This window comes from Scyliorhinus torazame, chromosome 5 (assembly GCF_047496885.1).
Source record: "Scyliorhinus torazame isolate Kashiwa2021f chromosome 5, sScyTor2.1, whole genome shotgun sequence".
In the NCBI taxonomy this organism is placed as follows: domain Eukaryota; kingdom Metazoa; phylum Chordata; class Chondrichthyes; order Carcharhiniformes; family Scyliorhinidae; genus Scyliorhinus; species Scyliorhinus torazame.
Window position 1 is genome coordinate 130,686,444 of NC_092711.1, and position 26,237 is coordinate 130,712,680.

The 26,237-nt window shown below is 46.1% G+C and overlaps 2 protein-coding genes across 2 annotated transcripts in view; one reads left to right on the forward strand and one right to left on the reverse strand.

Annotated features, from left to right (window-relative positions):
- LOC140419748 (uncharacterized) overlaps window positions 1–26,237 on the reverse strand; it is a 204,541-nt gene that overhangs the window by 82,594 nt on the left and 95,710 nt on the right. The gene's annotated exons all lie outside the window — the stretch shown is intronic.
- Window positions 6,992–17,590, forward strand: LOC140419744 (uncharacterized). The gene is made up of 2 exons (XM_072503688.1): window positions 6,992–7,132; window positions 8,383–17,590. Exon 2 carries the CDS (start codon window positions 8,737–8,739, stop codon window positions 9,661–9,663), a length of 927 nt encoding a protein of 308 aa, XP_072359789.1. The 5' UTR covers window positions 6,992–7,132; window positions 8,383–8,736; the 3' UTR covers window positions 9,664–17,590.

Here is a 26,237-nt window from a genome sequence, read left to right on the forward strand (position 1 = left end):
TACATTCACTCTTGTAAACATCCAATCAATATTCACCACTTGTATATATTTAACCCCAAATTATACAATTAACACCCACAGTTAGAAAATCTATCTAAAATGTCTCTAATGGGTGTGGCTGTCACGGTGTCTCAGCAGGTTGAATGACTCAGTGAATCAGTTCCCTTGCTCAGAGCAGATGAACTGCCTCTCCCCTCCGTGTGAACTCGCTGGTGCTTCCGCAGGCTGGAAGGATCAGCAAATCCCTTCCCACATTTAGAGCAGGTGAATGGCTTCTCTCCAGTGTGTACGCGTCGGTGTGTCCGCAGACTGGAAGACTCAGTGAATCCTTTCCCACACACAGAGCAGGTGAACGGCCTCTCTCCGGTGTGAACTCTCCGGTGCTTCCACAGGCTGGATAAATCAGTGAATCCCTTCCCGCACACAGAGCAAGTAAACGGCCTCTCTCCAGAGTGAATTCGCTGGTGTGTCAGTAGACTGGTGGACCTAGTAAATCCCTTCCCACACACAGAACAGGGGAATGGCCTCTCTCCAGTGTGAACTGCCTGGTGTCGCAGTAGTGTTGATAACTGAGTGAATCCTTTCCCACACACGGAGCAGGTGAATGACCTCTCCCCAGTGTGAACTGCTTGGTGGTTCTGCAGGGTGGATGATGCACTGAATCCCTTGCCACACACAGTGCAAGTGAACGGCCTCTCCCCGGTGTGAACCCGATGATGGATCAGTAGGTGGGATGACCGAGTGAATCCCTTCCCACAGTCAGAACAGGTGAATGGCCTCTGCCCGGTGTGAATTCTCTGGTGCTTCTGCAGGGCAGAGGAATCCCTGAATCCCTTCCCACATTCCGAGCAGCTGAACAGCTTCTCCCTGGCATGTATTCGCTGGTGTCTCCGCAGGTTGGATGAAAGAGTGAATCCCTTCCCACACACGGAGCAAGTGAATGACCTCTCCCCACTGTGAACTCGCTTGTGTCTCCGGAGGCTGGATGAATCCCCAAATCCCTTCCCACATTCAGAGCAGGTGAACGGCCTTTCCCCAGTGTGAATGCGACTGTGTGTCAGAAGACGGGATGAATCAGCGAATCCCTTCCCACATTGAGAGCAGGTGAACGGCTTCTCCCCAGTGTGAACTCGCTGGTGTGTCAGCAGGTTGGATAACTGAGAGAATCCCTTCCCACAATCAGGACAGGTGAACGGCTTCTCCCCAGTGTGACTGCGTCGGTGAATCTCCAGCTCGCAAGGGGCTTTGAATCCCTTTCCACAGTCCACACATTTCCAGGGTTTCTCTCTGGCCTTCTGTTCCTCCAGGTTTGACAATCAGTTAAAGCCTCGTCTTCACACACAACATGTGTACAGTCCCTCCTGAAGTGATATTTTTTCAGACTGTGTAAACTGCACACTCTCACTCAGGCGTGTACTTCTCAGTGCTTTTCCAGACGTGCGGATGTTTTTTCCTTTTTCCTCACAGATTCTAGGTTCAGAGGCCGATGATATTCACGCTTTGATTAATCATGTGACTCTATTAGATCTGAATGTGACGTTTGTTTTGATCTGTAAAAGATGTTTACAAAAGTCAACATCGTCCATATCGAAAAGAAATTCAGAACAGAAAATTCCAGCTTCGATGAAACATTTTTTCTTCTCTTATTCCCGAAAAGTTGTAAATCTCCGTCCCACACACTCTCCCACTCTTCTCACTCTGCTGTACCTGATACGCACCCTCCCAATTTTGCTGAATTTCTGATTCATGCTGATCAACAGATCCATGCTTACTATCCAGGACACTGAAAATCTTCAGGCAGGTCGTTCACCTATATTCTATATATACATTATACATATGTATCCCATATATGTATATATAACTGGACTAACAGTGTGTAAAATACAATATTACTTAATGAGAGATAACTGGAGAATGTGAGGACAAGCTTTATTTGGACAGCAAGTGATCATAAACTGGATCTCACTCCATATGTGGATGGTGGAAGCCGAGACAATTCATGATTTCAAAATTATACTGGATAGTCATTTCAATGAAATAAACTTGCAGGGCAGCGATACAGAGGGAGAATGGGACTAATTGGATTGCTCTACAGAGAGTTGACTTGGATTTGAGTTGCAGAACACACTCCTTCAGTGCTGCAACGTCTCTCTGACTGGAAATATATAACATAACTATCTGGACTCGAAATGTTAGCTATTTTCTCTCCTTACAGATGCTGCCAGACCTGCTGAAATTTTACAGCATTTTCTCTTTTGGTTTCCAATTCCAGCACCCACAGTAATTTGCTTTTCCTTTTTTGTTTTAAACATTTAGAGTACCCAATTCATTTTTCCCAATTAAGGAGCAATTAGCGTGGCCAATCCACCTACCCTGCACATCTTTGGATTTTGGGGGGAAACCCACACAGACACGGGGAGAATGTGCAAACTACACACGGACAGTGACCCAGAGCCGGGATCAAACCTGGGACCTCGGCGCCATGAGGCAGCAGGGCTAACCCACTGCGCCACCGTGCTGCTCAATTTGTTTTTACTTAACATAACTACAGTATTGCAGTACAAGAATAGAAATAATACACGTTCTTTACAGCAGAAACCAAAATAATATACCTAATGTGTACCATTAAAACGCGAGAAATATCTCTGTTGTTACAATCCCCATAGAGACTGATAACCTTAAAATGAACAAATTCCCAGACAATCCCAAGGGAAGAAATCAAGGACAAGGTTTCACTTTTTAAAACTTTTGCTGTAACAATCAAATTAAAAGCAACATAAGTGAATCATAGGGCAGCACGGTGACGCAGTGGGTTAGCCCTGCTGCCTCACGGCGCCGGGGTCCCAGGTTCGATCCCAGCTCTGGGTCACTGTCCGTGTGTAGTTTGCACATTCTCCCCGTGTCTGCGTGGGTTTCGCCCCCACAACACAAAGATGTGCAGGGTAGGTGGATTGGCCACGCTAAATTGCCCCTTAATTGGAAAAAATGAATTGGGTACTCTAAATTTTTTTTTTTTTTTTTAAATAAGTGAATCATTAATTAACAAATGAACAGTATTTGAACAGACAGGATAAATTTGACTTTAAATAGCTCACACAATAAAACTTTCCCCCTTTAACATATTTGGCACTGCTTCCAGTTATAGTCCCACAAATCTCTGTATTTCCCAGGTACAGATTCAGTTATTTACCTCCTACAGGAGGTTGGACTGAAGACCCTTCAGGCAGATGTCTCCCCACAGCCCATTCCCACAGGCAGCCTGAAGAGTCACAGCCTCTGGATCCCGCACTGCTGGATTCCCCACCTCTGGTCTCTCACTGCTGGATTCCCCATCTCTGGATCTCTCACTGCTGGATTTCCTGCCTCTGGATCTCTCACTGCTGGATTTCCCACCTCTGGATCTCTCACTGCTGAATTTCCCACCTCTGGATCTCTCACTGCTGGATTTCCCACCTCTGGATCTCTCACTGCTGGATTTCCCACCTCTGGATCTCTCACTGCTGGATTTCCTGCCTCTGGATCTCTCACTGTTGAATCCCCCACCTCTGGATCTCTGACTGCTGGATTTCCCACCTCTGGATCTCTCACTGCTGGATTTCCTGCCTCTGGATCACTCACTGCTGGATTTCCCAACTCTGGATCTCTCACTGTTGGATTTCCTACCTCTGGATCTCTCACTGCTGGATTCCTGCCTCTGGATCTCTCACTGCTGGATTTCCCACCTCTGGATCTCTCACTGCTGGATTTCCTGCCTCTGGATCGCTCACTGTTGAATCCCCCACCTCTGGATCTCTCACTGCAGGATTTCCCACCTCTGGATCTCTCACTGCTGGATTTCCCACCTCTGGATCTCTCACTGCTGGATTTCCCACCTCTGGATCTCTCACTGCTGGATTTCCCACCTCTTGATCTCCCTGTTGGATTTCCCACCTCTGGATCTCTCACTGCTGGATTTCCCACCTCTGGATCTCTCACTGCTGGATTCCTGCCTCTGGATCTCTCACTGCTGGATTTCCCACCTCTGGATCTCTCACTGCTGGATCTCCCACCTCTGGATCTCTCACTGCTGGATTTCCTTCCTCTGGATCTCTCACTGCTGGATGTCCTGCCTCTTGATCTCTCACTGCTGGATTTCCCACCTCTGGATCTCTCATCCTGGATTTCCTGCCTCTGGATCGCTCACTGTTGAATCCCCCACCTCTGGATCTCTGACTGCTGGATTTCCCACCTCTGGATCTCTCACTGCTGGATTTCCTGCCTCTGGATCTCTCACTGCTGGATTTCCCAACTCTGGATCTCTCACTGCAGGATTTCCCACCTCTGGATCTCTCACTGCTGGATTTCCCACCTCTGGATCTCTCACGGCTGGATTTCCCACCTCTGGATCTCTCACTGCTGGATTTCCCACGTCTGGATCTCGCTGCTGGATTTCCCACCTCTGGATCTCTCACTGCTGGATTTCCCACCTCTGGATCTCTCACTGCTGGATTTCCCACCTCTGGATCTCTCACTGCTGGATTTCCCACCTCTGGATCTCTCACTGCTGGAATTCCCACCTCTGGATCTCTCACTGCTGGATTTCCCACCTCTGGATCTCCCTGCTGGATTTCCCACCTCTGGATCTCTCACTGCTGCATTTCCCACCTCTGGATCTCTCACTGCTGGATATGCCACCTCTGGATCTCTCACTGCTGGATTTCCCACCTCTGAATCTCTCACTGCTGGATTTCCCACCTCTGGATCTCTCACTGCTGGATTTTCCACCTCTGGATCTCTCACTGCTGGATTTCCCACCTCTGGATCTCTCACTGCTGGATTTCCCACCTCTGAATCTCTCACTGCTGGAATTCCCACCTCTGGATCTCTCACTGCTGGATTTCCCACCTCTGGATCTCTCACTGCTGGATTTCCTGCCTCTGGATCTCTCACTGCTGGATTTCCCAACTCTGGATCTCTCACTGCAGGATTTCCCACCTCTGGATCTCTCACTGCTGGATTTCCCACCTCTGGATCTCTCACTGCTGGATTTCCCACCTCTGGATCTCTCACTGCTGGATTTCCCACCTCTGGATCTCCCTGTTGGATTTCCCACCTCTGGATCTCTCACTGCTGGATTTCCCCCCCTCTGGATCTCTCACTGCTGGATTTCCCACCTCTGGATCTCTCACTGCTGGATTCCTGCCTCTGGATCTCTCGCTGCTGGATTTCCCACCTCTGGATCTCTCACTGCTGGATCTCCCACCTCTGGATCTCTCACTGCTGGATTTCCTGCCTCTTGATCTCTGACTGCTGGATTTCCCACGTCTGGATCTCTGAGTGCTGGATGTCCTGCCTCTGGATCTCTCACTGCTGGATTTCCCAACTCTGGATCTCTCACTGCAGGATTTCCCACCTCTGGATCTCTCACTGCTGGATTTCCCACCTCTGGATCTCTCACTTCTGGATTTCCCACCTCTGGATCTCTCACTGCTGGATTTCCCACCTCTGGATCTCTCACTGCTGGATTTCCCACCTCTGGATCTCTCACTGCTGGATTTCCCACCTCTGGATCTCTCACTGCTGGATTTCCCACCTCTGGATCTCTCACTGCTGGATTTCCCAACTCTGGATCTCTCACTGCTGGATTTCCTGCCTCTTGATCTCTCACTGCTGGATTTCCCACCTCTGGATCTCTCACTGCTGGATTTCCTGCCTCTGGATCGCTCACTGTTGAATCCCCCACCTCTGGATCTCTCACTGCAGGATTTCCCACCTCTGGATCTCTCACTGCTGGATTTCCCACCTCTGGATCTCCCTGTTGGATTTCCCACCTCTGGATCTTACTGCTGCATTTCCCACCTCTGGATCTCTCACTGCTGGATTTCCCACCTCTGGATCTCTCACTGCTGGATTTCCCACCTCTGGATCTCTCACTGCTGGATTTCCCACCTCTGGATCTCCCTGCTGGATTTCCCACCTCTGGATCTCTCACTGCTGGATTTCCCGCCTCTGGATCTCTCACTGCTGGATTTCCCACCTCTGGATCTCTCACTGCTGGATTTCCCACCTCTGGATCTCTCACTGCTGGATTTCCCACCTCTGGATCTCCCTGCTGGATTTCCCACCTCTGGATCTCTCACTGCTGGATTTCCCGCCTCTGGATCTCTCACTGCTGGATTTTCCGCCTCTGGGTCTCTCACTGCTGGATTTTCCACCTCTGGATCTCTCACTGCTGGATTTCCCACCTCTGGATCTCTCACTGCTGGATTTCCCACCTCTGGATCTCAATGCTGGATTCCCCCAATCAGCCTTTTTGTTCTTTCTCCAGCTGCTCAGACTACCTTGCTCTCTATCTCCCACTCAGAGCTTCACTGTTAACTTACTAAACTCCCCTTTTCTATCTGAAAACCTCTCGAACCCTGCCTGTTTCACTTCTCCCGCTTTTCAACGCAAACAGTTTCACTCACAGATGTTGGACACAGGAGGTGTGTGCTGCAAAGCTCTGTGACCATGACTCTGAGACTCAGTCTGTGTGAAGCGCCATCTTCAACCCCACAAAGCTCACCCTCGGATTGGTTGGCGGACCAGAACCTTTTCAGTCCTCCAGGGCTTCCGATTGGCTGCAGCTGTCAGCCGGTTGCCTGGAAACCTTGTGTCGAGGAGGTTTAGAGTGAGGGGAAAACAATGGGCGGGGGCGGGGTCACCGTGTCCGCGCGCCGGGCCTGCGCACTGGAACCCGAGGACGTCATCGCGGAGCAGATTCAGGCTGGGTGCAGTTGTGACGTCACAATGCCACAGAGGGGCGTTCCCAGCACGTACTGCCCCATTGGGAGGATACCAGCAAAATAGTGCGGATTGGACAACAGCTCAGCCGCGCCTGGAGGTCAAAGTGTCTCCCACCCCCACGTGGGCTCAGGTTCCGATCGTGCAAGGAATTGACCAATGGAAGGAGGTAGTGGAACGGAAGCACTCTGATCACCCAGCCAATCAGAATGCGGGCTTTGTCCCAATGGCTGCACGGAGCTGCCTCCATTGTCTGAATGTGGGGCTTGTGAAGCTGCTCATTACTGCCCATCAAAGCTGGTGCTGCTCCATCTCTGAATGTAGATTGAGATTCGCACAGACTTAACCCCCTCTCCCGTGTCCAATATCTGTGAGTAAAACACTTTGTTTTCTCATACATTCCATTTATTTTCTCATTGGGGGCTTCGATTGGTCACTTGCAGGAACTGAAGGGAAAGGAAGTGAATCCAGGGAGGGTGCAGACTCTGCAAAGCTTGGCCCAGGTCTCTGCTGGTTTAGCACACTGGGCTAAATAGCTGGCTTTTAAAGCAGACCAAGGCAGGCCAGCAGCACGGTTCAATTCCCGTACCAGCCTCCCCGAACAGGCGCCGGAATGTGGCGACTAGGGGCTTTTCACAGTAACTTCATTGAAGCCTACTTGTGACAATAAGCGATTTTCATTTTCATTTCACAAAGGCATTGACATCCTTTGCTCCCTCAGCTTGACACATTTAATTGTCTGGCTAAAAGGATGGTCTCTTTCCTCATGTTCACAATTAATGATCTGGTTTCCCCACGAGATGGCTGACATTTATGAGGACAGTAAATTGTGAGATGAGAGATCTGTCTCAAGGTGTTTTATGATGTTTTTCAGATACATTAATAAATTTTGTTTATTATTTATAGTCTATCCTATGTTTTTCATGTATGGTACGATCTGACTGGACTACGCAGAACAATACATTTCACTGTACCTCAGTACACGTGACAAATCTGAATCTTGTAATATAATACTCTAGTTACTTTACAGATTTCCAATTGTAGAGTCATTGCAGCAGAGTCTATTGAACAACTTGTGTCCATTTTGACAGTCTTTAGATCAATCCAGTCAGTACCATTCCCCTTTTATATCTCCGTTCCCCTGCAAGTTATTTCTTCAAGGGCCTATTCAATTTCATTTTGAAATCATTGATCACATCCAGATTCACCATTCTCATAGATCGCGAGTTCCTGGCCATATGCATTCATTCATAAATAAAGTGCTTCCTTCCATTCTCTCTGATTCCTTAATCAAGTGGTGCAGTGTATATTACACATTTTTAATCCAGTAATATGTACATATACATGGCTAGCAGAGTACATGATGATTTTCAGGTTTCTGTGCCTTGGAAAGGAAGCAGTGAACATGGATCTGTTGATCAGCATGAATTGCCATTCAGGAAAATTAGGAGGATATATATTCAGTACAGAAGAGTGAGAATGTAGGAAACGCGTGTGGAACAGAGATTTACAGCTTTTGGGGAATGAGAGAGGAAGGGATATTCCATAGAAACGTAGCATTGTAAGTTCTGAAATTCTATCATGTCCTTACAGCGGTATGTTTGTGAACTCCTTTTACAGGACATTAGAAGACGATTTTAATTTGGGAAACGCAAACCAAATATTGCGTCAAGATCTGACAGAGTGACTGGATTCATCAGGACCTCAATATTATCGGCCTTTGAATGTGGAAGGATAAATGTTTGTCTGTTTTGTCTATGGGAAAACACTTCAAGCATAACTGACTGCAAAAGCACCGACACACACCCGAGCGAGAGTGTTCCAGTGAACTGATTGTGCAAAGAGCTTTAATTAGTTACACAGCTTGAAACAAATCATGACATTTATAGTGGGGTGAGATTGTATAACTTTTCTGTGTGTGGACGAGGCTTCAACTAACTGGCGAACCTGGAGAGACACAAGGGCACCAACACCATGGTGAAACCATGGAAATGTGGGGATTGTGGAAAGGGTTTCTGCACCCCATCTGCACTGGAAACCCATCAACGTGTTCACACTGGGGAAAGACCATTCACCTGCACTAAGTGTGGGAAGGGATTCACTCAGTCATCCACCCTGCTGAAGCACAGGCGAGTTCACACTGGGGAGAGGCCGTTCATCTGTTCAGAGTGTGGGAAGGGATTCAGTAATTCATCTCAGCTGTTGACACACAAGCGAGTTCACACTGGGGAGAAGCCATTCATCTGTTCCCAATGTGGGAAAGGATTCACTCAGTCTTGCAACCTGATGATGCATCAGCGAGTTCACACTGGGGAGAGACCGTTCAGCTGCTCCGAGTGTGGGAAAGGATTCAGTGATTCATCTGCCCTCCTGACACACAAGCGAATTCACACAGGGGAGAGGCCATTCATCTGCCCTGTGTGTGGGAAGGGATTTCCACAGTCATCAAACCTGCTGACGCACCGGCGGGTTCACACTGGGGAGAGGCCCTTCATCTGCTCGGAATGTGGGAAGGGATTCACTCAATTATCCCACTTGCAAACACACCAGCGAGTTCACACTGGGAAAAGGCCATTCACCTGCTCGGAGTGTGGGAAGGGATTCATTCAGTCATGCAATCTGGTGATGCACCGGCGAGTCCACACTGGGGAGAGGCCATCCATCTGCTCTGAATGTGGTAAGGGATTCAGAGATTCATCCACCCTTCTGAGACACCAGCGAATTCACACTGGTGAGAGGCCATTCACGTGCTCAGTGTGTGGGAAGGGATTCTGTCAGTTGTGCAGTCTGCTGAGACACCGGCAGGTTCACACCGGGCAGAGGCTGTTCACCTGCTCTGAGTGTGGGAAGACATTCACCCAGTCATCCCGCCTGCTGAGACACCAGCGAGTTCACACGTGATGACAGGGTTTGGATTCTGTTGTTATTGCTGCTGTTAATCACATTCAGGGCTGAACCATGTTAATTCTGACAGTTCCTGAAGTAAGGTCAGAGGGTTTCTTTCTGCTGGACTGGCTGATCTTACAACATTGCTTCACTTTTCCTAGTGACCACACTTCAGAAAGGGATCATTGACCGTGAAACACTTTGAGATGCCCTGAGATGGTGAAAGGTGCTATTTAAATGCAAGTTTCTTTGTAAATCGATACGCTCTTATCCTTACAGGCAGATCATCGAGCCGGAGCATGAGCCAACAAACACCAGCTGACAGCGTGAGGGAAATAACTCCCAGTGTGGACTGCAGTTGTTTCCCTTTACAGGCCACTGAATACATTGTGGAAACAGACCATTTGAAGAGGGTGCCTTAGCTTGCTGGTCTGAACACGCATCCCTATTCCCGCTGTGTAATGCTGGCTAAGAATAGACATCGGGACTGCTCAATGTCCTGAAAGTACCTCTACCATTTGTCCTGGGAGTGTCCCTTTAAGAAATGTTTTTGTCTTATCACATGGCTTCAGTGGTGTCATTTTGTGGGTGGAGTTGGGCTGTGGCTCTGAGTTTTACTTTTGTTTTGAGGTTCTGGACTGGTTTGAACTGCACAGGTTGAAAGAAGTGTTTCTCTATCTTCATTTTAAAAGCTGTTTCCAGGTGCTTGATAACTTAAAAGAGGTAATTGCTTTCTGGAAGGAATTCAAATCTGTTGTTTGAAAAGGGGAACAGAGTATCAATAACAAGTCTTATACCAGTAAGAATGTCGTGTACTGGGCCATACCTTTGAAAAGGGGTTTCTGGTTTTACGTTAAGGGTTATACATAGATTACTGTAGCTGTGTGGGGTCTATATGTTTGTTGTTGCTAAAAATTCTTACTGTGTGTGTTTATACAGATATTAGCTAAATTCGTAGAATCATAGAATTTACATGTGCAGGAGGAGGCCATTCGACTCTTTGAAAGAGCACCCTACCCAAGCCCACACCTCCACCCTGTCCGCATAACCCAGTAACCCCACCCAACACTAAGGGCAATTTAGCATGGCCAATCCACCTAACCTGCACATCTTTGGACTGTGGGAGGAAACCGGAGCACCCGGAGGAAACCCACGCAGACACGGGGAGGACGTGCAGACTCCGCACAGACAGTGACCCAAGCCGGGAATCGAACCTGGGACCCTGGAGCTGTGAAGCAATTGTGCTAACCACTGTGCTACCGTGCTGCCAAGAATAAAGCTTGTTTTTTGATTAAAAGCACCTAGGACCTAATAACACCTGAAAGACCGGCTCTTGTGCTCATCGTAACCAAAATCAATCAATAATTGTAGGTCAGGTGAACTCCATGATTTACTCTGGCCCAAAACAAATTGGGGGCTCGTGGGATAAAAGTCTTATCTTTCATGATGGGGTTGGCTAAGTATACTTAAAGACAGTGAGGGGTGACCATATTTGTGTTTGCTTTTCAGGTGTTGTATTCAAGTTTAAATAGAGAATGTGTTGTGGACAATGGCTCTTTCAGATGCTCAGAGCTTTTGGGGTGGAGAAGGTATCATGCAGTACCTTACAAATGGAGACTAAAAAAAAGGCTTTTTGATTTGGCAAAAACATTGAAGTTAACATTGCCTGACAAAATAAGAAAAGAGGGGGCAATTGTGGCGGTAGCTGAGCATTTAAAATTGATGAAACACAGTCAGAATCACTTGAAATGAGGGCAGCACGGTGGTGCAGTGGATAGCACTGCTGACTCATAGCGCCAAGGTCCCAGGTTCGATCCCGACTCTGGGTCACTGTCCGTGTGGAGTTTGCACAATCTCCCCATGTTTGCTTGGGTTTCGCCCCCACAACCCTGTGGTGAGAGATTTTTTTTTCTTTAATGCCTCTTGCTATACAGTGGATTGCACGCCCCCACAACCCAAAGTTGTGCAGGGTAGGTGGATTGGCCACGCTAAATTGCCCCTAAATTGGTAAAAATGAATTGGGTACTCTAAATTTATTTTTTAAAAGAATCACTTGAAATTGCAAGAATTCAATTACAGATCAAGCAGCTTAAACATGATAAAGAATCAAAGCAGCTTGAATAAGAAATAAGGGAAAAAGAAAGAATAGCCCCAGCAGAACAAAAGAAAGAGAAAGGGAAGTACAGATCAGGGAAAAAGAAAAGGAGAGAGAAGAAAGGGAAAAAGAACGAATAGCCCTAGCAGAACAAAAAGGGAGGTACAGATCAGGGAAAAAGAGAAAGGGGAAAAAGAAGAGAGAGACTTTGAACTTCAGAAACTGGCCCTGAAACATGAAAGTCAGTTAAAATTGGCAGAGGTAAAGAGACACGTACAGTCTGAGGATAGTGATGAGGATAAAGAGCAAGAGTGTCATAGTCAAAGGTTTGGTGGGGATCTATTCAAATATGTCCAAGCAATGCCAAGGTTTGATGTGAAGGATGTAGAAGACTTTTTCATTTCATTTGAGAAGGTACCTGAACAAATGAAATGGCCACAGGACATGTGGGTATTACTGATTCAAACAATGTTGGTAGGTAGAGCTAGTGAAGTGTTTGCATCACTATCAGAGGAGGTATCTGGGATGTATGAGGAAGTGAAAAAATCCATCTTAGGTGCATATGAACTAGTGCCTGAAGCCTACAGACAAAGGTTTAGAAATTTAAGGAAAGAACCTGGTCAAACATACATGGAATTTGAAAGGATCAAACAGAGTAATTTTGATAAGGGCTTTGAAAATAGACCAATCGTATGAAGCTCTTAGAGATAATTTTGGAGGAGTTTAAAAATTCAATTCCTGATGGAGTGAGAACTCATGTGGAAGAGCAGAGGGTTAAAACTGCGAGATTAGCAGCAGAAATGGCAGATGATTAGAATTAGTTCATAAATCAAAGTTTGGTTTCCAACATCGGTTTCAGCCTGTGGGGGATACAAACTGAGGAAAATAGAAATACTTAAGTGGTAGAGGTAAAGGGGATCTGATGGGAGATAATAAGGATAGTGTACCTCAGATTAAAAAAGAAATCCAGGAGGGCGGAAGAGAAATGAAAAGTTTCAGATATTTTTACTGTAATAAACTAGTCTATGTAAAGTCACAGTATTGGGAGTTGAAGAAAAACACTGGGAAGACTGATGTGGTGAAACAGGATACGCTAGTGGGGTTTGTTAAAGTGGTAAAGGAAAGCCCAATTGAAGCGAAGGAGGTGCAAAAGAATGTACAGTCTGATCAAGAGGTGATTAATAAGGTGCCAGATCTCTTCAAAGAATTTACTTGTGTGGGTAAAGTTTGCTCATGTGTACCAGGAGGAGTAGGTAAAGAAGTCAGAATTTTAAGAGATAAGGAAGCTAGTCAATCTTTGATGGTAAGAACATAGAACTGTACAGCACAGTACAGGCCCTTCGGCCCATGATGTTGTGCCAAACTAGCCTGAAACTAAGATCAAATTAACCTGGTTTAGCACACTGGGCTAAATAGCTGGCTTTTAAAGCAGGCCAAGCCAGGCCAGCATCACGGTTCAATTCCCGTTCCAGCCTCCCCGAACAGGCGCCGGAATGTGGCGACTAGGGGCGTTTCACAGTAACTTCATTGAAGCCTACTTGTGACAATAAGCGATTTTCATTTTCATTTCATTTTCATTATTCACCTACTCCCAATCATTCTAGTGCACTCCATATGCCTATCCAGTAACCGCTTGAAAGTTCCTAAAGTGTCCGACTCCACTACCATAGTTGGGAGTCCGTTCCACGCTCCAACCACTCTCTGAGTAAAGAACCTACCTCTGACATCCCTCCTATATCTTCCACCATGAACCTTATAGTTATGCCCCTGTGTAACAGCTACATCCACCCGTGCAAAAAGTCGCTGAACGTCCACTCTATCTATCACTCTCATCATCTTATACACCTCAATTAAGTCACCTCAAGAGATGAGGAGTTATGTAGTTTGGGAGGAATATTGCCAGAAAAGGTGGTAATATGTAGAATTCAGGGTGAGAAGAGTGGTATTCCATTATATCAGGTGAGGTTGGGAAGTCCAGTGAAGAGTGGTGAAGTGGCAGTACGAGTAATAGAGAAACTATCTTGTCCAGGAATACAGTTTATTTGGGGTAATGATACAGCTGGATCGCAGGTGGGAGTGATGCCTACTGTGGTTGATAAGCCAGTGGAAAATCGAACAACTGGATTGTTGAAGGACGAATATCCTGGGATTTTTCTTGATTGTGTAGTAACAAGGTCGCAAAGTCACAGGTTAAGACAAGAGGAGAAATCAAAGAGTGAAGATAAAGTTAAGGTTCAATTATCAGAAATGATTTTTGATCAGATGGTTGGAAAAGAACAAGAACAGGTGGAGGATGAGGCATATATTTTTAGTTCAGTAAAGTTGACGGAGTTACAACAGAAAAAAAAGAAATAAAACGGATGTATCAGAAAGCATACACGGAAGAGGAATCTGAGTGTTTACCAGAACGTTATTACCTGAAAACTAATGTCTTAATGAGAAAATGGTGACCTTTACATATGCAGGCGGATGAAAAGTGGGAAGAAATTCATCAAGTGGTATTTTGGTAGAGTATAGAAAGGAGACGTTGTGAGTAGCACATGAGGTACCAGTAGGAGATCATTTGGTAGTAAGGAAAACTCAAGCTAAAATACAAAATATTTTTATTGACCTGGAATACATAAAGATGTAGTTACATTTTGTCAATCATGGCACACCTGTCAAGTGATAGGGAAACCTCAAGCAGTGATAAAACCAGTGCCCTTAGTAACCATTCCAGCATTTGAGGAACCTTTTACAAGGGTCTTAATTGATTGCGTAGGACCGCTTCCTAAAATGAAAATGGGGAATCAATATCTTTTGACTATAGTGGATGTGTCTACTAGGTTTCCAGAGGCTATGCCAATACACAATATTACAGCTAAAAAGATTGTGGAGGAGTTACTTAAATTCTTTACTAGATATGGGCTAACCACAGAAATACAATCAGATCAAGGATCAAAATTTACCTCAAGGTTATTCAAGGAGGGCAGCATGGTGGCTCAGTAGGTAGCACTGCAGCCTCACGGCGCCGTGATCCCAGGTTCAATCCCAGTTCTGGGTCGCTATCCGTGTGGAGTTTGCACATTCGCCCCATGTTTGCGTGGAATTCGCCCCCACAGCCCAAAGATGTGCAGGGTAGGTGGATTGGCCACGCTAAATTGCCCCTTAATTAGAAAAATAAATTGGGTGCTCTAAATTTATTTTTAAAAAGGTTACTCAAGGAGTTTATAGATAGCTTTGGAGTAAAACAATTTAAATCAACTGCGTACCATCCAGAATCGCAGGGAGCGTTGGAATGGTGGCATCAGACGTTAAAGACAAAGTTGAGGGCGTATTGTCAAGATTATCCAGAGGATTGGGATCGAGGAATTCCATTTGTACTGTTTGCAATTAGGGATGCACCTAATGAGTCAACCAAATTCATTTACTTTGAACCAAGTTTTGGCCATGAGGGGAAGGGGACCACTTAAATTGATTGAGGAGAAATTGGTGAGTGCGCAGTCTGAAATTACATTATTGGATTATCTTTCAAATTTTAGGGAACAATTAAATAGAGCAGGTGAATTAACTAGACAACATTTAAACGTTGCATAGCATGTGATGAAACAGGGAGCGGATAAGAAAGCAAAAGTCCGTAGTTTTGCCAGTGGAGATAAAGTTTTAGTGAAGAACCAAATTCAGATGACTCTGAATTTGACATTCTTCAAATTAAATTGGATAACGAGGAAGTTCTTAAAAATTGGGATAAATTATTGAGTTACCTTCCAGAGGAAAAACGAACTGACCTGAAAGAGTTATTAATATCACAGGGGAAGGTTTGTGGAAATAAGTTGGGAAATACTAAAATGGTTAGATGTGATGTAGATGTGGGAAATGCTGTTCCAATTCAACAGCCATACAGACTTAACCCTTTAAAATTGGCACAGGTTCAAAAAGAAATTGAAAGTATGCATATGGATGGCATAATTGAAGTGGGTTGCAGCCAATGGAGTTCACCCATAGTGATGGTACCGAAACCGGACGGTACCCAACTATTCTGTGTGGACTATAGAAAGGTTAATGGAGTTACAAGAACAGACTCTTATCCTATCCCACGGTTGGAGGATTGCATTGAGAAGGTGGGACAATCAGCTTGTATCTCCAAACTGGATTTACTTAAAGGTTACTGGCAGGTAACGTCATCTGAAAGGGTGAAGGAGATTTCAGCTTCTGTGACTCCAGATGGTATATACCAATTCAAAGTTATGCTATTTGGCATGAAAAACACCCCAGCCACATTTCAGTGGTTAAGTAACAAAGTAATTTCAAGATTACCCAATTGTGCGGTACACAAAGACGATCTGGTGATTTTGAGTCAGACTTGAAAAGAACATTTAAAGCATTAGATGGAGTTATTCGATCGACTTCAGGAAGCGGGTTTGGTGGTAAACCTAGCCAAAAGTGAGTTTGGAAAAGCCCAAGTCATGTTCCTTCGCCATGCAATTGGACATGGACAAATGGTCCCACAGGATGTGAAAACAAAAGTTATTGGGAAGTTTCCAATACCCTCGACACTAAGGGAAATAATGAGATTTCTAGGCATGAGTGGTTTTTACAGTAAATTTGTGCCGAACTTTAGCAGTGTGGTTGCTCCGCTGACGGACTTGAAGAAGCATAGCAAGTTTCAGTGGACGGCGGAGTGCCAACAGTTATTTGATCTTTTAAATTTAAACACAGAATTTTTAACGACATGCATATTAATCTTCTGAAGACTGGGTTAACCACTGCTCCTGTGTTGGCCACTCCAAATGACACAAAACCATTCAAGGTGGCTATCGATGCGAGTGATGTGGGCGTTGGTGCTGTGCTCTTGCAAGAAGACAACAAAGGAATAGAGCGGCCTATTGGATATTTTTCCAAGAAATTAAATGATCACCAGAGGAAGTGTTCAACAATTGAAAAGGAGACTTTGAGCTTGGTGCTAGCTTTGCAACATTTTAACATTTATGTTACTAGCAATTCGTCTGAAACAATTATATATACTGATCTTAATCCATTGACATTTTTAGAGTGATTCAGGAATACAAATGCCAGACTGTTTCGATGGAGTTTATTATTACAGCCATTTTATTTTAAAATTATACATGTGGCAGGACGAGAAAATGTGATAGCCAATGCTTTGTCACGAATGTGATGAAGAGAAGCAGGTTCGCTGGTGGAAGAAGAACTAAAATGGACTGTATTATTATCAAAGATTGCCTGTTTTGTTTTTATTTTAAAAAAAGTATGTTTATTGTCAATTGGTATTGATGGGCAAGTGAAAAGGTGAAAAATGAAACCATCTTTGAAAGTTGATGGTTTATTTTTTTTCTTGGGGGAGGTGTCATGGTTGTGTCCCTTTAAGAAATGTTTTTGTCTTATCACATGGCTTCAGTGATGTTATTGTGTGGGTGAAGCTGAGCTGTGGCTCTGAGTTTTAATTTCATTTTGAGGTTCTGGACTGGTTTGAACTGCACAGGTTGAAAGAAGTGTTTCTGTATCTTCATTTTAAAAGCTGTTTCCAGACTGCTTGTTAACTTAAAATAGATAATTGCTTTCTGGAAGGAATTCAAACCTCTGTTTGAAAAGGGGAACAGAGCCTCAATAACAAGTCTTATACCAGTAAGAGTGTCGTGTGCTGGGCCACACCTTTGAAAAGGGGTTTCTGGTTTTACTTGGATTTTGTTATTGAATTGGAACAGTTAAGAGGGAGTTCATTAAGGATTATACATAGATTACTGTAGCTGTGTGGGGTCTTTATGTTTGTAGTTGATAAACATTCTTACTGTGTGTGTTTATACAAATGTTAACTAAATTTGTAGAATAAAGCTTGTTTTTTGATTAAAAGTGCCTAAGAATGTTGAATAACATCTGAAAGACTGGCTCTTGTGCGCATTGTAACCAAAATCAATAAACAATTGTAGGTCAGGTGAACTCCATGATATACTTTGCAGTTTTCTAAACCCTGGGCAGCACGGTAGCATTGTGGATAGCACAATTGCTTCACAGCTCCAGGGTCCCAAGTTCGATTCCGGCTTAGGTCACTGTCTGTGCGGAGTCTGCACATCCTCCCCGTGTGTGCGTGGGTGCTCCAGTTTCTTCCCACAGTCCAAAGATGTGCAGGTTAGGTGGATTGGCCATGATAAATTGCCCTTAGTGTCCAAAATCGCCCTTAGTGTTGGGTGGGGTTACTGGGTTATGGGGATAGGGTGGAGGTGTTGACCTTGGGTAGGGTGCTCTTTCCAAGAGCTGGTGCAGACTCGATGGGCCGAATGGCCTTCTGCACTGTAAATTCTATGAATCTATGATAACACATTGAAGATGGCCAAATGTTATGTTTTCTCCCTGATATTCTGTTTGTCACTAATTTATTTCACAAACTAAAAGACAGATTTCACTGAAACTTGCTGCACTGGTCAGATATGGCCCATGGAAGAACTGAATCACTTTGGCCAAGATTGAGATCCTGGAATTTGTTTGAAGGATCCATTCGCATTGGGTGACCAGTTGAATTGACCTTTTTTTTTTAGATAATTGTGGTTTGTTTTATTTTGAGTGTTGATTGTTTTGGAATGTTGTGGATTGTTTCTGTTTGTCACCCCCAGCTGTCAAAATGTCAGCAGTTTTCAGAGCAGGTTGTTAGCTGTGAATTGGCCTGAAGTCTGCTCGGTGAGGTGGACACTGTTAATAAACAGATTTACTTTATTAGCTTTGTGGTTACAGAACATGTTTTCATCCCTATTTATTTTTCTGTGATACAATATCACTAAAATTGATTGATTTGAAGAAAATGTGATACACAAATAGCTTATGGCCTAAGGATGAAATGATCCTGGATTTCTTTTATATTCATACACAGGACCTGGTCCTCTGCACACAAAAAAAATGTGTCCAGGCACTGCATTTTTCAATTAAACAAAAGCTTGGAGGACAATTCTTCCCTAATGCATCCCCATGGAAAGGACTTGAGCAAACAGAGTCCACTGCCATTTTTGTATTGAAACAAAGCTTTGGAGAACAGTTCCCTGGTTTTCCTATGGCGGTGCTTCAATGAATTGGGAGTCCACTTGCCAACCAATCTGCACCTTGTTCCTCAGACGGTATGAATTCAAAGGAATTGTTCCCTTTGAAATTTGGTATTCTCGCATCTATCCTGATGATTACAAGATGAAAAACTTCAACAACATGTCGATCTCTTTCAGCAATACTCAATTTTGTGAAAGATTTTGTGAGTGAAATGTAGTTCTCTTCTTCCCAACAATTTATTGTGAACAATGATAACAAGTGCTGCGTTTGAATCAGAAGATTAATATGCATGTCGTTAAAAATTCTGTGTTTAAATTTAAAAGATCAATCATTTCTTTTTTTTAAATATATTTTATTAAAGTTTTCAAACAAAATGTTTCCGTTTTTACAAATCAACATAAAAATAATACAATAACTGATAATTAACATTATTTAAATAATATAGTGAACTAACAAAGTGACAAAAAATAGTGCTCCCCCCCCCCCCCCCCCCCCCCCCCCCCCCCCCCGCCCGGGTTGCTGCTGCTGTCGATCTATTTTCCGATAACGTTCCGCGAGATAGTCAAGGAACGGTTGCCACCGCCTGGAGAACCCCTGAGCCGATCCTCTCAACGCAAATTTCATTCATTCCAGCTTTATGAACCCTGCCATGTCGTTTATACAGGCCTCCACGCCGGGAGGTTTCGCTTCCTTCCACATGAGTAAGATCCTTCGCCGGGCCATCAGGGACGCAAAGGCCAGAATATCGGCCTCTTTTGCCTCCTGCACTCCCGGCTCTTCCGCTACCCCAAATATCGCTAACCCCCAGCTTGGCTTGACCCGGACCTTCACCACCTTTGAAATCACCTTTGCCACTCCCCTCCAGTACTCATCCAATGCCGGACACGACCAGAACATGTGTGTGTGGTTCGCCGGGCTTCCCGAGCACCGAGGAAATTCCCTCACCTGTTGCCTCGTAAACGCCCTCACTTGCATATATCTGAAGATATTCCCCGGGGGCAACTCATATTTTTTCTCCAGTGCTCCCAGGCTCGCAAACGTCCCGTCAATAAACAGGTCCCTCAGTCTCCTAATTCCTGCTCGTTGCCAACTCTGGAACCCCCCCGTCCATCCTTCCTGGGACAAACCTGTGGTTATTCCTGATCGGGGACCACACCGAGGCACCCGTCACCCCCCTGTGTCGCCTCCACTACCCCCAGATCCTCAAGGTTGCCACCACCACTGGGTTTGTGGTATACCTTTTCGGGGAGAACGGCAGCGGCGCCGTCACCAGCGCCTTTAGGCTCGTTCCTTTACAGGACGCCATCTCCAGCCTCTTCCACGCCGCCCCCTCCCCGTCCCTCATCCACTTACAAACCATCGCCACATTGGCGGCCCAGTAGTAGTCGTTCAGGCTCGGCAGCGCCAGTCCCCCTCTATCCCTACTGCGCTGCAGGAACCCCCTCTTTACCCTCGGGGTCTTCCCTGCCCACACAAAGCTCATAATGCTCCTATCTATTTTCTGGAAAAAGGCCTTTGTAATCAGAATGGGGAGACTGAAACATGAAAAGAAACCTCGGGAGGACCATCATCTTGACCGCCTGCACTCTGCCCGCCAATGAGAGCGGCAGCATATCCCACCTCTTGAAATCCTCCTCCATCAGCTCCACCAGTCGCGTCAGATTAAGTCTGTGTAGAGTTCCCCAGTTCCTGGCTACCTGGATCCCCAAGTATCGGAAGCTCCTTTCCACTCTCAACGGCAGAGCGTCTATTCCTCTTCCCTGGTCCCCGGGGTGTATTACAAAAAGCTCGCTCTTCCCCATATTTAGCCTGTATCCCGAGAAATCTCCAAACTCCCTCAAAATCTGCATAACCTCTGGCATCCCCTTTACAGGGTCCGCAACGTATAGCAGTAAGTCATATGCGTAGAGCGACACTCGATGCTCCTCTCCCCCTCTAACCACCCCCCTCCACTTCTTAGAGTCCCTCAACGCTATGGCCAGTGGTTCAATTGCCAATGCGAACAGTAATGGGGACAGGGGACACCCCTGTCTTGTTCCCCTGTGTAGCTGAAAATACTCCGATCTTTGCCGGTTTGTGACTACACTTGCCACTGGGGCCCCATATAAGAGTCTGACCCATCTGACAAACCCCTCCCCGAACCCAAACCTCCTCAGCACCTCCCACAAATAGTCCCACTCCACCCTATCGAATGCCTTCTCCGCATCCATCGCCGCCACTATCTCTGCCTCCCCCTCCGCTGGGGGCGTCATCATCACCCCCAGCAGCCGTCGCACGTTGACATTCAGTTGTCTCCCCTTTACAAACCCTGTCTGGTCTTCATGCACCACCCCGGGACGCAATCCTCTATCCTTGTCGCCAGCACTTTTGCCAGCAGTTTGGCGTCTACATTTAGGAGTGAGATAGGCCTATATGACCGGCATTGCAGCGGATCTTTATCCCGCTTCAGGATTAATGATATCGTCGCCTCCGACATTGTCGGGGGTAGTATCCCCCCTTCCCTGGCCTCGTTTCAGGTTCTCGCCAGCAGCGGAGACAACAGGTCCACATATTTCCTATAGAATTCCACCGGAAACCCGTCTGGTCCCGGGGTCTTCCCTGCCTGCATGTTCCCCAGTCCCTTAGTCACCTCGTCCATCTCAATTGGCGCCCCCAGACCTGCCACCTCCTGCTCCTCCACTCTCGGGAACCTTAGTTGGTCCAGAAAATGTAGCATTCCCTCCGGGGGTTGGGACTTATATAGCCTCTCATAAAAGGCCTTAAACACCTCATTTACCTTCCCTGCTCTCTGCTCCATAGTTCCCGTTTCATCCTTAACTCCCCCAATCTCTCTCGCCGCTATCCTCTTACGAAGCTGGTGGGCCAGCAGCCAGCTCGCCTTTTCCCCATACTCATATCTCATCAGCTGTGCCTTCCTCCACTGTGCCTCTGCCTTTCCTGTGGTCAGCAGGTCAAACTCCGTCTGAAGTCTTCGCCTTTCTCTATATAGTCCTTCGTCCGGGGCCTCCGCATATCTTTTATCCACCCTCAAAATCTCCCCCACTAATCTCTCCCTTTCTTTGCCCTCTTGTTTCTCCTTGTGGGCTCTAATGGAGATCAGCTCTCCCCTAACCACCGCCTTCAGCGCTTCCCATACTACCCCCACCTGGACCTCACCATCGTCATTGACCTCCAGGTATCTCTCAATACACCCCCGCACCCTTCCACAGACCCCCTCATCCGGCAATAGTCACACATCCAGTCGCCAGAGTGGGCGCTGCTCCCTCTCCTCTCCTAGTTCCAAATCCACCCAGTGCGGGGCATGGTCTGAAACGGCAATGGCCGAGTACTCCGTTCCTGCCACCTTCGAGATCAGTGCCCTACTCAAAACAAAGAAATCTATCTGGGAGTATACCTTGTGGACATGGGAGAAAAAGGAGAATTCTTTGGCCGACGGCCTCGCAAACCTCCACGGATTCACTCCCCCCATTTGATCCATAAATCCCCTAAGCACCTTGGCCACTGCCGGCCTTCTTCCGGTCCTGGATCTAGACCGGTCTAGCCCTGGATCCAGCACAGTATTAAAATCCCCCCCCCATTACCAGGCTTCCCACCTCCAGGTCCGGAATACGTCCCAGCATCCGCTTCATAAATCCCGCGTCATCCCAGTTCGGGGCATATACATTTACCAGCACGACCTCCTTTCCCTGCAATCTACCACTCACCATCACGTATCTACCCCCGTTATCCACCACTATATTCTTAGCCTCGAACGCCACCCGTTTCCCCACCAGTATCGCCGCCCCCCTGTTTTTCGCGTCCAACCCTGAGTGGAATACCTGTCCCACCCATCCTTTTCTTAACCTAACCTGATCCGCCACCTTCAGATGCGCCTCCTGGAGCATGACTACGACCGCCTTCAGTCTTTTTAAGTGCGCGAACACCCGGGCCCTCTTAATCGGCCCATTTAGGTCTCTCACATTCCACGTGATCAACCAGATTAACGCTCTTTTATTTTCTTCCTGTGAAGCACCGCCTTGGCCCGATTGAAGCTCGCCCTCCTTCTCACCACCTCCGCACTCCAGTCCTGATACACTCGTATCACTGCATTCTCCCACCCGCTACTCCGTACCTTCTTGGCCCAGCTCAGAACAGCCTCTCTGTCCATGAAGCGGTTAAATCTCACCACTACCGCCCTTGGTATTTCACCCGCCTTTGGTCTTCTCACAAGGACCCGGTGCGCTCCTTCCACCTCCAGGGGTCCCGTTGGGGCCTCAGCTCCCATTAGCGTGTGGAGCATCGTGCTCACATAAGCCCCAACATCAGCTCCCTCTGCTCCTTCGGGGAGACCTAAAATCCGTAGGTTCTTCCTCCTCGAGCTGTTCTCCAGGGCTTCCAACCTTTCGATACACCTCTTATGTAGCGCCTCGTGCGTCTCCGTTTTTACCACCATGCCCTGTATCTCATCCTCATTTTCGGCTTCCTTTGCCTTCACCCCACGGAGCTCTATCGCCTGGACCTTTTATGTTTCCTTCAGTCCATCGATTGCCAATAGCATCGGCGCCAGCACCTCCTTCTTTAGTTCCTCCACACACCGTCGGAGGAGTTCCTGCTGGTCCGGGCCCCATGTCGTCTGGGCTCCATCCGCCGCCATCTTGCTTCTCCCTTCTCTTCTCTGCCGCTGCTCCAAAGGATCCTTCGCAATCTGGCCACTGCCACTGGTCTTTTCCATACTCACCCGGAGGGAACACCTTCCTTTGTCACCCCACACTGGGTTTGGTCTGAAAAAATTTCCGTTGGGGCTCCCGAAAAGAGCCCAAAAGTCCGTTAGAACGGGAGCTGCCGAAACGTGCGGCTTAGCAGTGCATCACCGCAACCGGAACTGGCCTCCAAGATCAATCATTTCTGATCACTGCGCAATGATTAAGGAATGTGCAGACATCAGCTAATCCCACACTCCCAATATAGTCTGGTGTCAGATCATTAATGAATCACAAAAAGGCTGATGTCATCTTATGACATCACCACAATAGAATGTGATGACATCAGTGGATTACACAATCCCAATGGAATGCTGTGATGTCAGCTGGACTTCAGACATAAGCAGTGTGATGGGAAATGTACAGAACTGTCCCAGTTTTCTTCAATAGAGAAACTCTGCTGCCCCTGTCCCAACTCACATTGAGTCCCATTCACGTATCACCCCCTGCTCTCCCTGATCTACATTGACTGCCGTTCAATTAATACCTCTACTTTAAACTTCTGCTTGGGCCTGATTTTACCTCTGTAAGAGTGACTGGGATGTTGAGTCAGTTAAAATCAGGTCCATTCTTTTCAAATCCTTTCACAGCCTCATTTTTTTCCAAATCACCACATGGTCACAAATTCCCCTCTCCCATCTCTAATCTTCTCCAGTTGAACAACTCTCTTGAGATATCTGTGCTCCACTAATTCTGCCCTCTTCAATATCCCTGGTTTCAACTGCACAACCACTGGGACCTTGTCCTCAGTTGCCTGGGCCTCAGGCTCTGGAGTTCACTCCCTAAACCTCTCTGTCCCTCGATCTCTTTTGCTTCTTTAGGACATTCCTTAAAACCTACCTCTTTGACCAAGTGACTGGTCATCTGAACTAATATCTCTGTATGTGGCTCAGTGTCAAATTCTGTCTGGTATTCACATCAGTGAAGCTCTCTGGGGAAGTTTAACGGTGCTATACAAATGCAAGTTGTTTCTGTTGTGGTTAGATCATATTCAGTGGAACTTGCTATTGTTAAGCAGTCAAACACGTTCTTGCTGTGTCCAGAGAGAGCTACAGGAAGGCTATTGACTATATTCGGCCATGCAAGACTTCAATGTTTAAAATACACAGAGGAATGAAGACATTGTTCTATCAGTCACTTAGAACGAACGAGAAACCCTTCTCTTTAAATATATATATATACAGGGAAGAGACTGCAATTAAATCTGTCCCTCTTAACCTGCACAAAAGCAGAAGAATCAGATTCACAGGCTGCAGAAGGAGTCCATTCGGCCCATCATTCCCCTGCTATCTCTTTGAAAGGACTCTCTGATTCATCCAACTGCTCTTCCCCCACAGCCCTGCAAATCCTTCCATTTCAAGTATTTACCCTTTGGAAAGATACTATTGAATCTGCCTTCAGGCAGATCAGAACAACTCACTGTGAAAAATAAAATGAAATCTCATCCCCCCGTCTGGCTCCTTCGCCAATGAGCTTAGAGGGACTGACTTTCTGTTTATTAGCCTCCCAACCCCTCTCATAAACCTTTTCTAAAGTGCATTAATCTAATGAAGAGTCCACCAAAACCAAATATATATTAATATAATTAATTTAATGTCTTAATTTATTAATTATAAATCATGGAGAAAGATTGTTCAGAGTGCGGCCAATCCTTGGAACGAGGTTGGATTAAAGACAGGACACCTGTAGTGGTGGAAAAAGACTATTTCCTGTGTTACAGATACCGGACCAGACCCCAATTTATGTTAGGAAACTAGACCAGACTCCAACGATTTTTCAATTTGTAAAACTGTGAGGAAAGGATACCTCACCCCAGGAGTGATTCCACTGACTAACAGCGATCTTTTATATTAAAACAAACTTTATTATTAACACAGGACCAACTACACTAATATCACTGAAAATAGCCACAACTAACAGTTACAATTCTTAACAATAACAGGAAACATTTAAACTACTAACTTATACCTTCTCGATCTCCAATTAAGCAAAGCCCATTACAGGTCAAAAGTCACTTGTAAAGCTGGGCAGCACGGTAGCACAAGTGATTAGCACTGTGGCTTCACAGCGCCAGGGTCCCAGGTTCGATTCCCCGCTGGTTCACTGTCTGTGCTGAGTCTGCAAGTACTCCCCGTGTCCGCGTGGGTTTCCTCCGGGTGCTCCGGTTTCCTCCCACAGTCCAAAGACGTGCAGGTTAGGTGGATTGGCCATGATGAATTGCTCTCAGTGACCAAAAAAGTTAGGAGGGGTTATTGGGGTTACAGGGGTAGGGTGGAAGTGAGGGCTTAAGTGGGTCGGTGCAGACTCGATGGGCCAAATGGCCTTCTCCTGCAGTGTATGTTCTATCTAAATAAAGCTAGCAAACACAGGAATACTTGCTGTCCTCTGTGTGGAGAGTTGCTTTCAGCACAGGCGAGAGACCCTTACAGGCACAACCTGCAAGTCCTGTCTTTGGCGGACTAAAAGCTAAACTGCTTGCTGCAGACCTGGCTCCTCCCATTAATTACATCATCGCTATCCTGCGAACTGTCTTATGACCATCTTACTGAGGCTAAAAACCCTCAAATATCTAAGCCCCAGGGAACCTTCTTTCTATGAACAAAATTCCATTAGCCCTATGTAGGTAAACAATTAAATGGTTGGAATCAATGATTAACTCACTTCCACAACATCTTTTTTTTAAAAATGTTTTTATTCAAGTTTTTTCCATAATTTTTTACAAAACACTA

Bases quoted from the DNA above. Each gene is read 5' to 3' on its own strand.
- LOC140419744 (XM_072503688.1), top strand. From the start codon at position 8,737: ATGGTGAAACCATGGAAATGTGGGGATTGTGGAAAGGGTTTCTGCACC.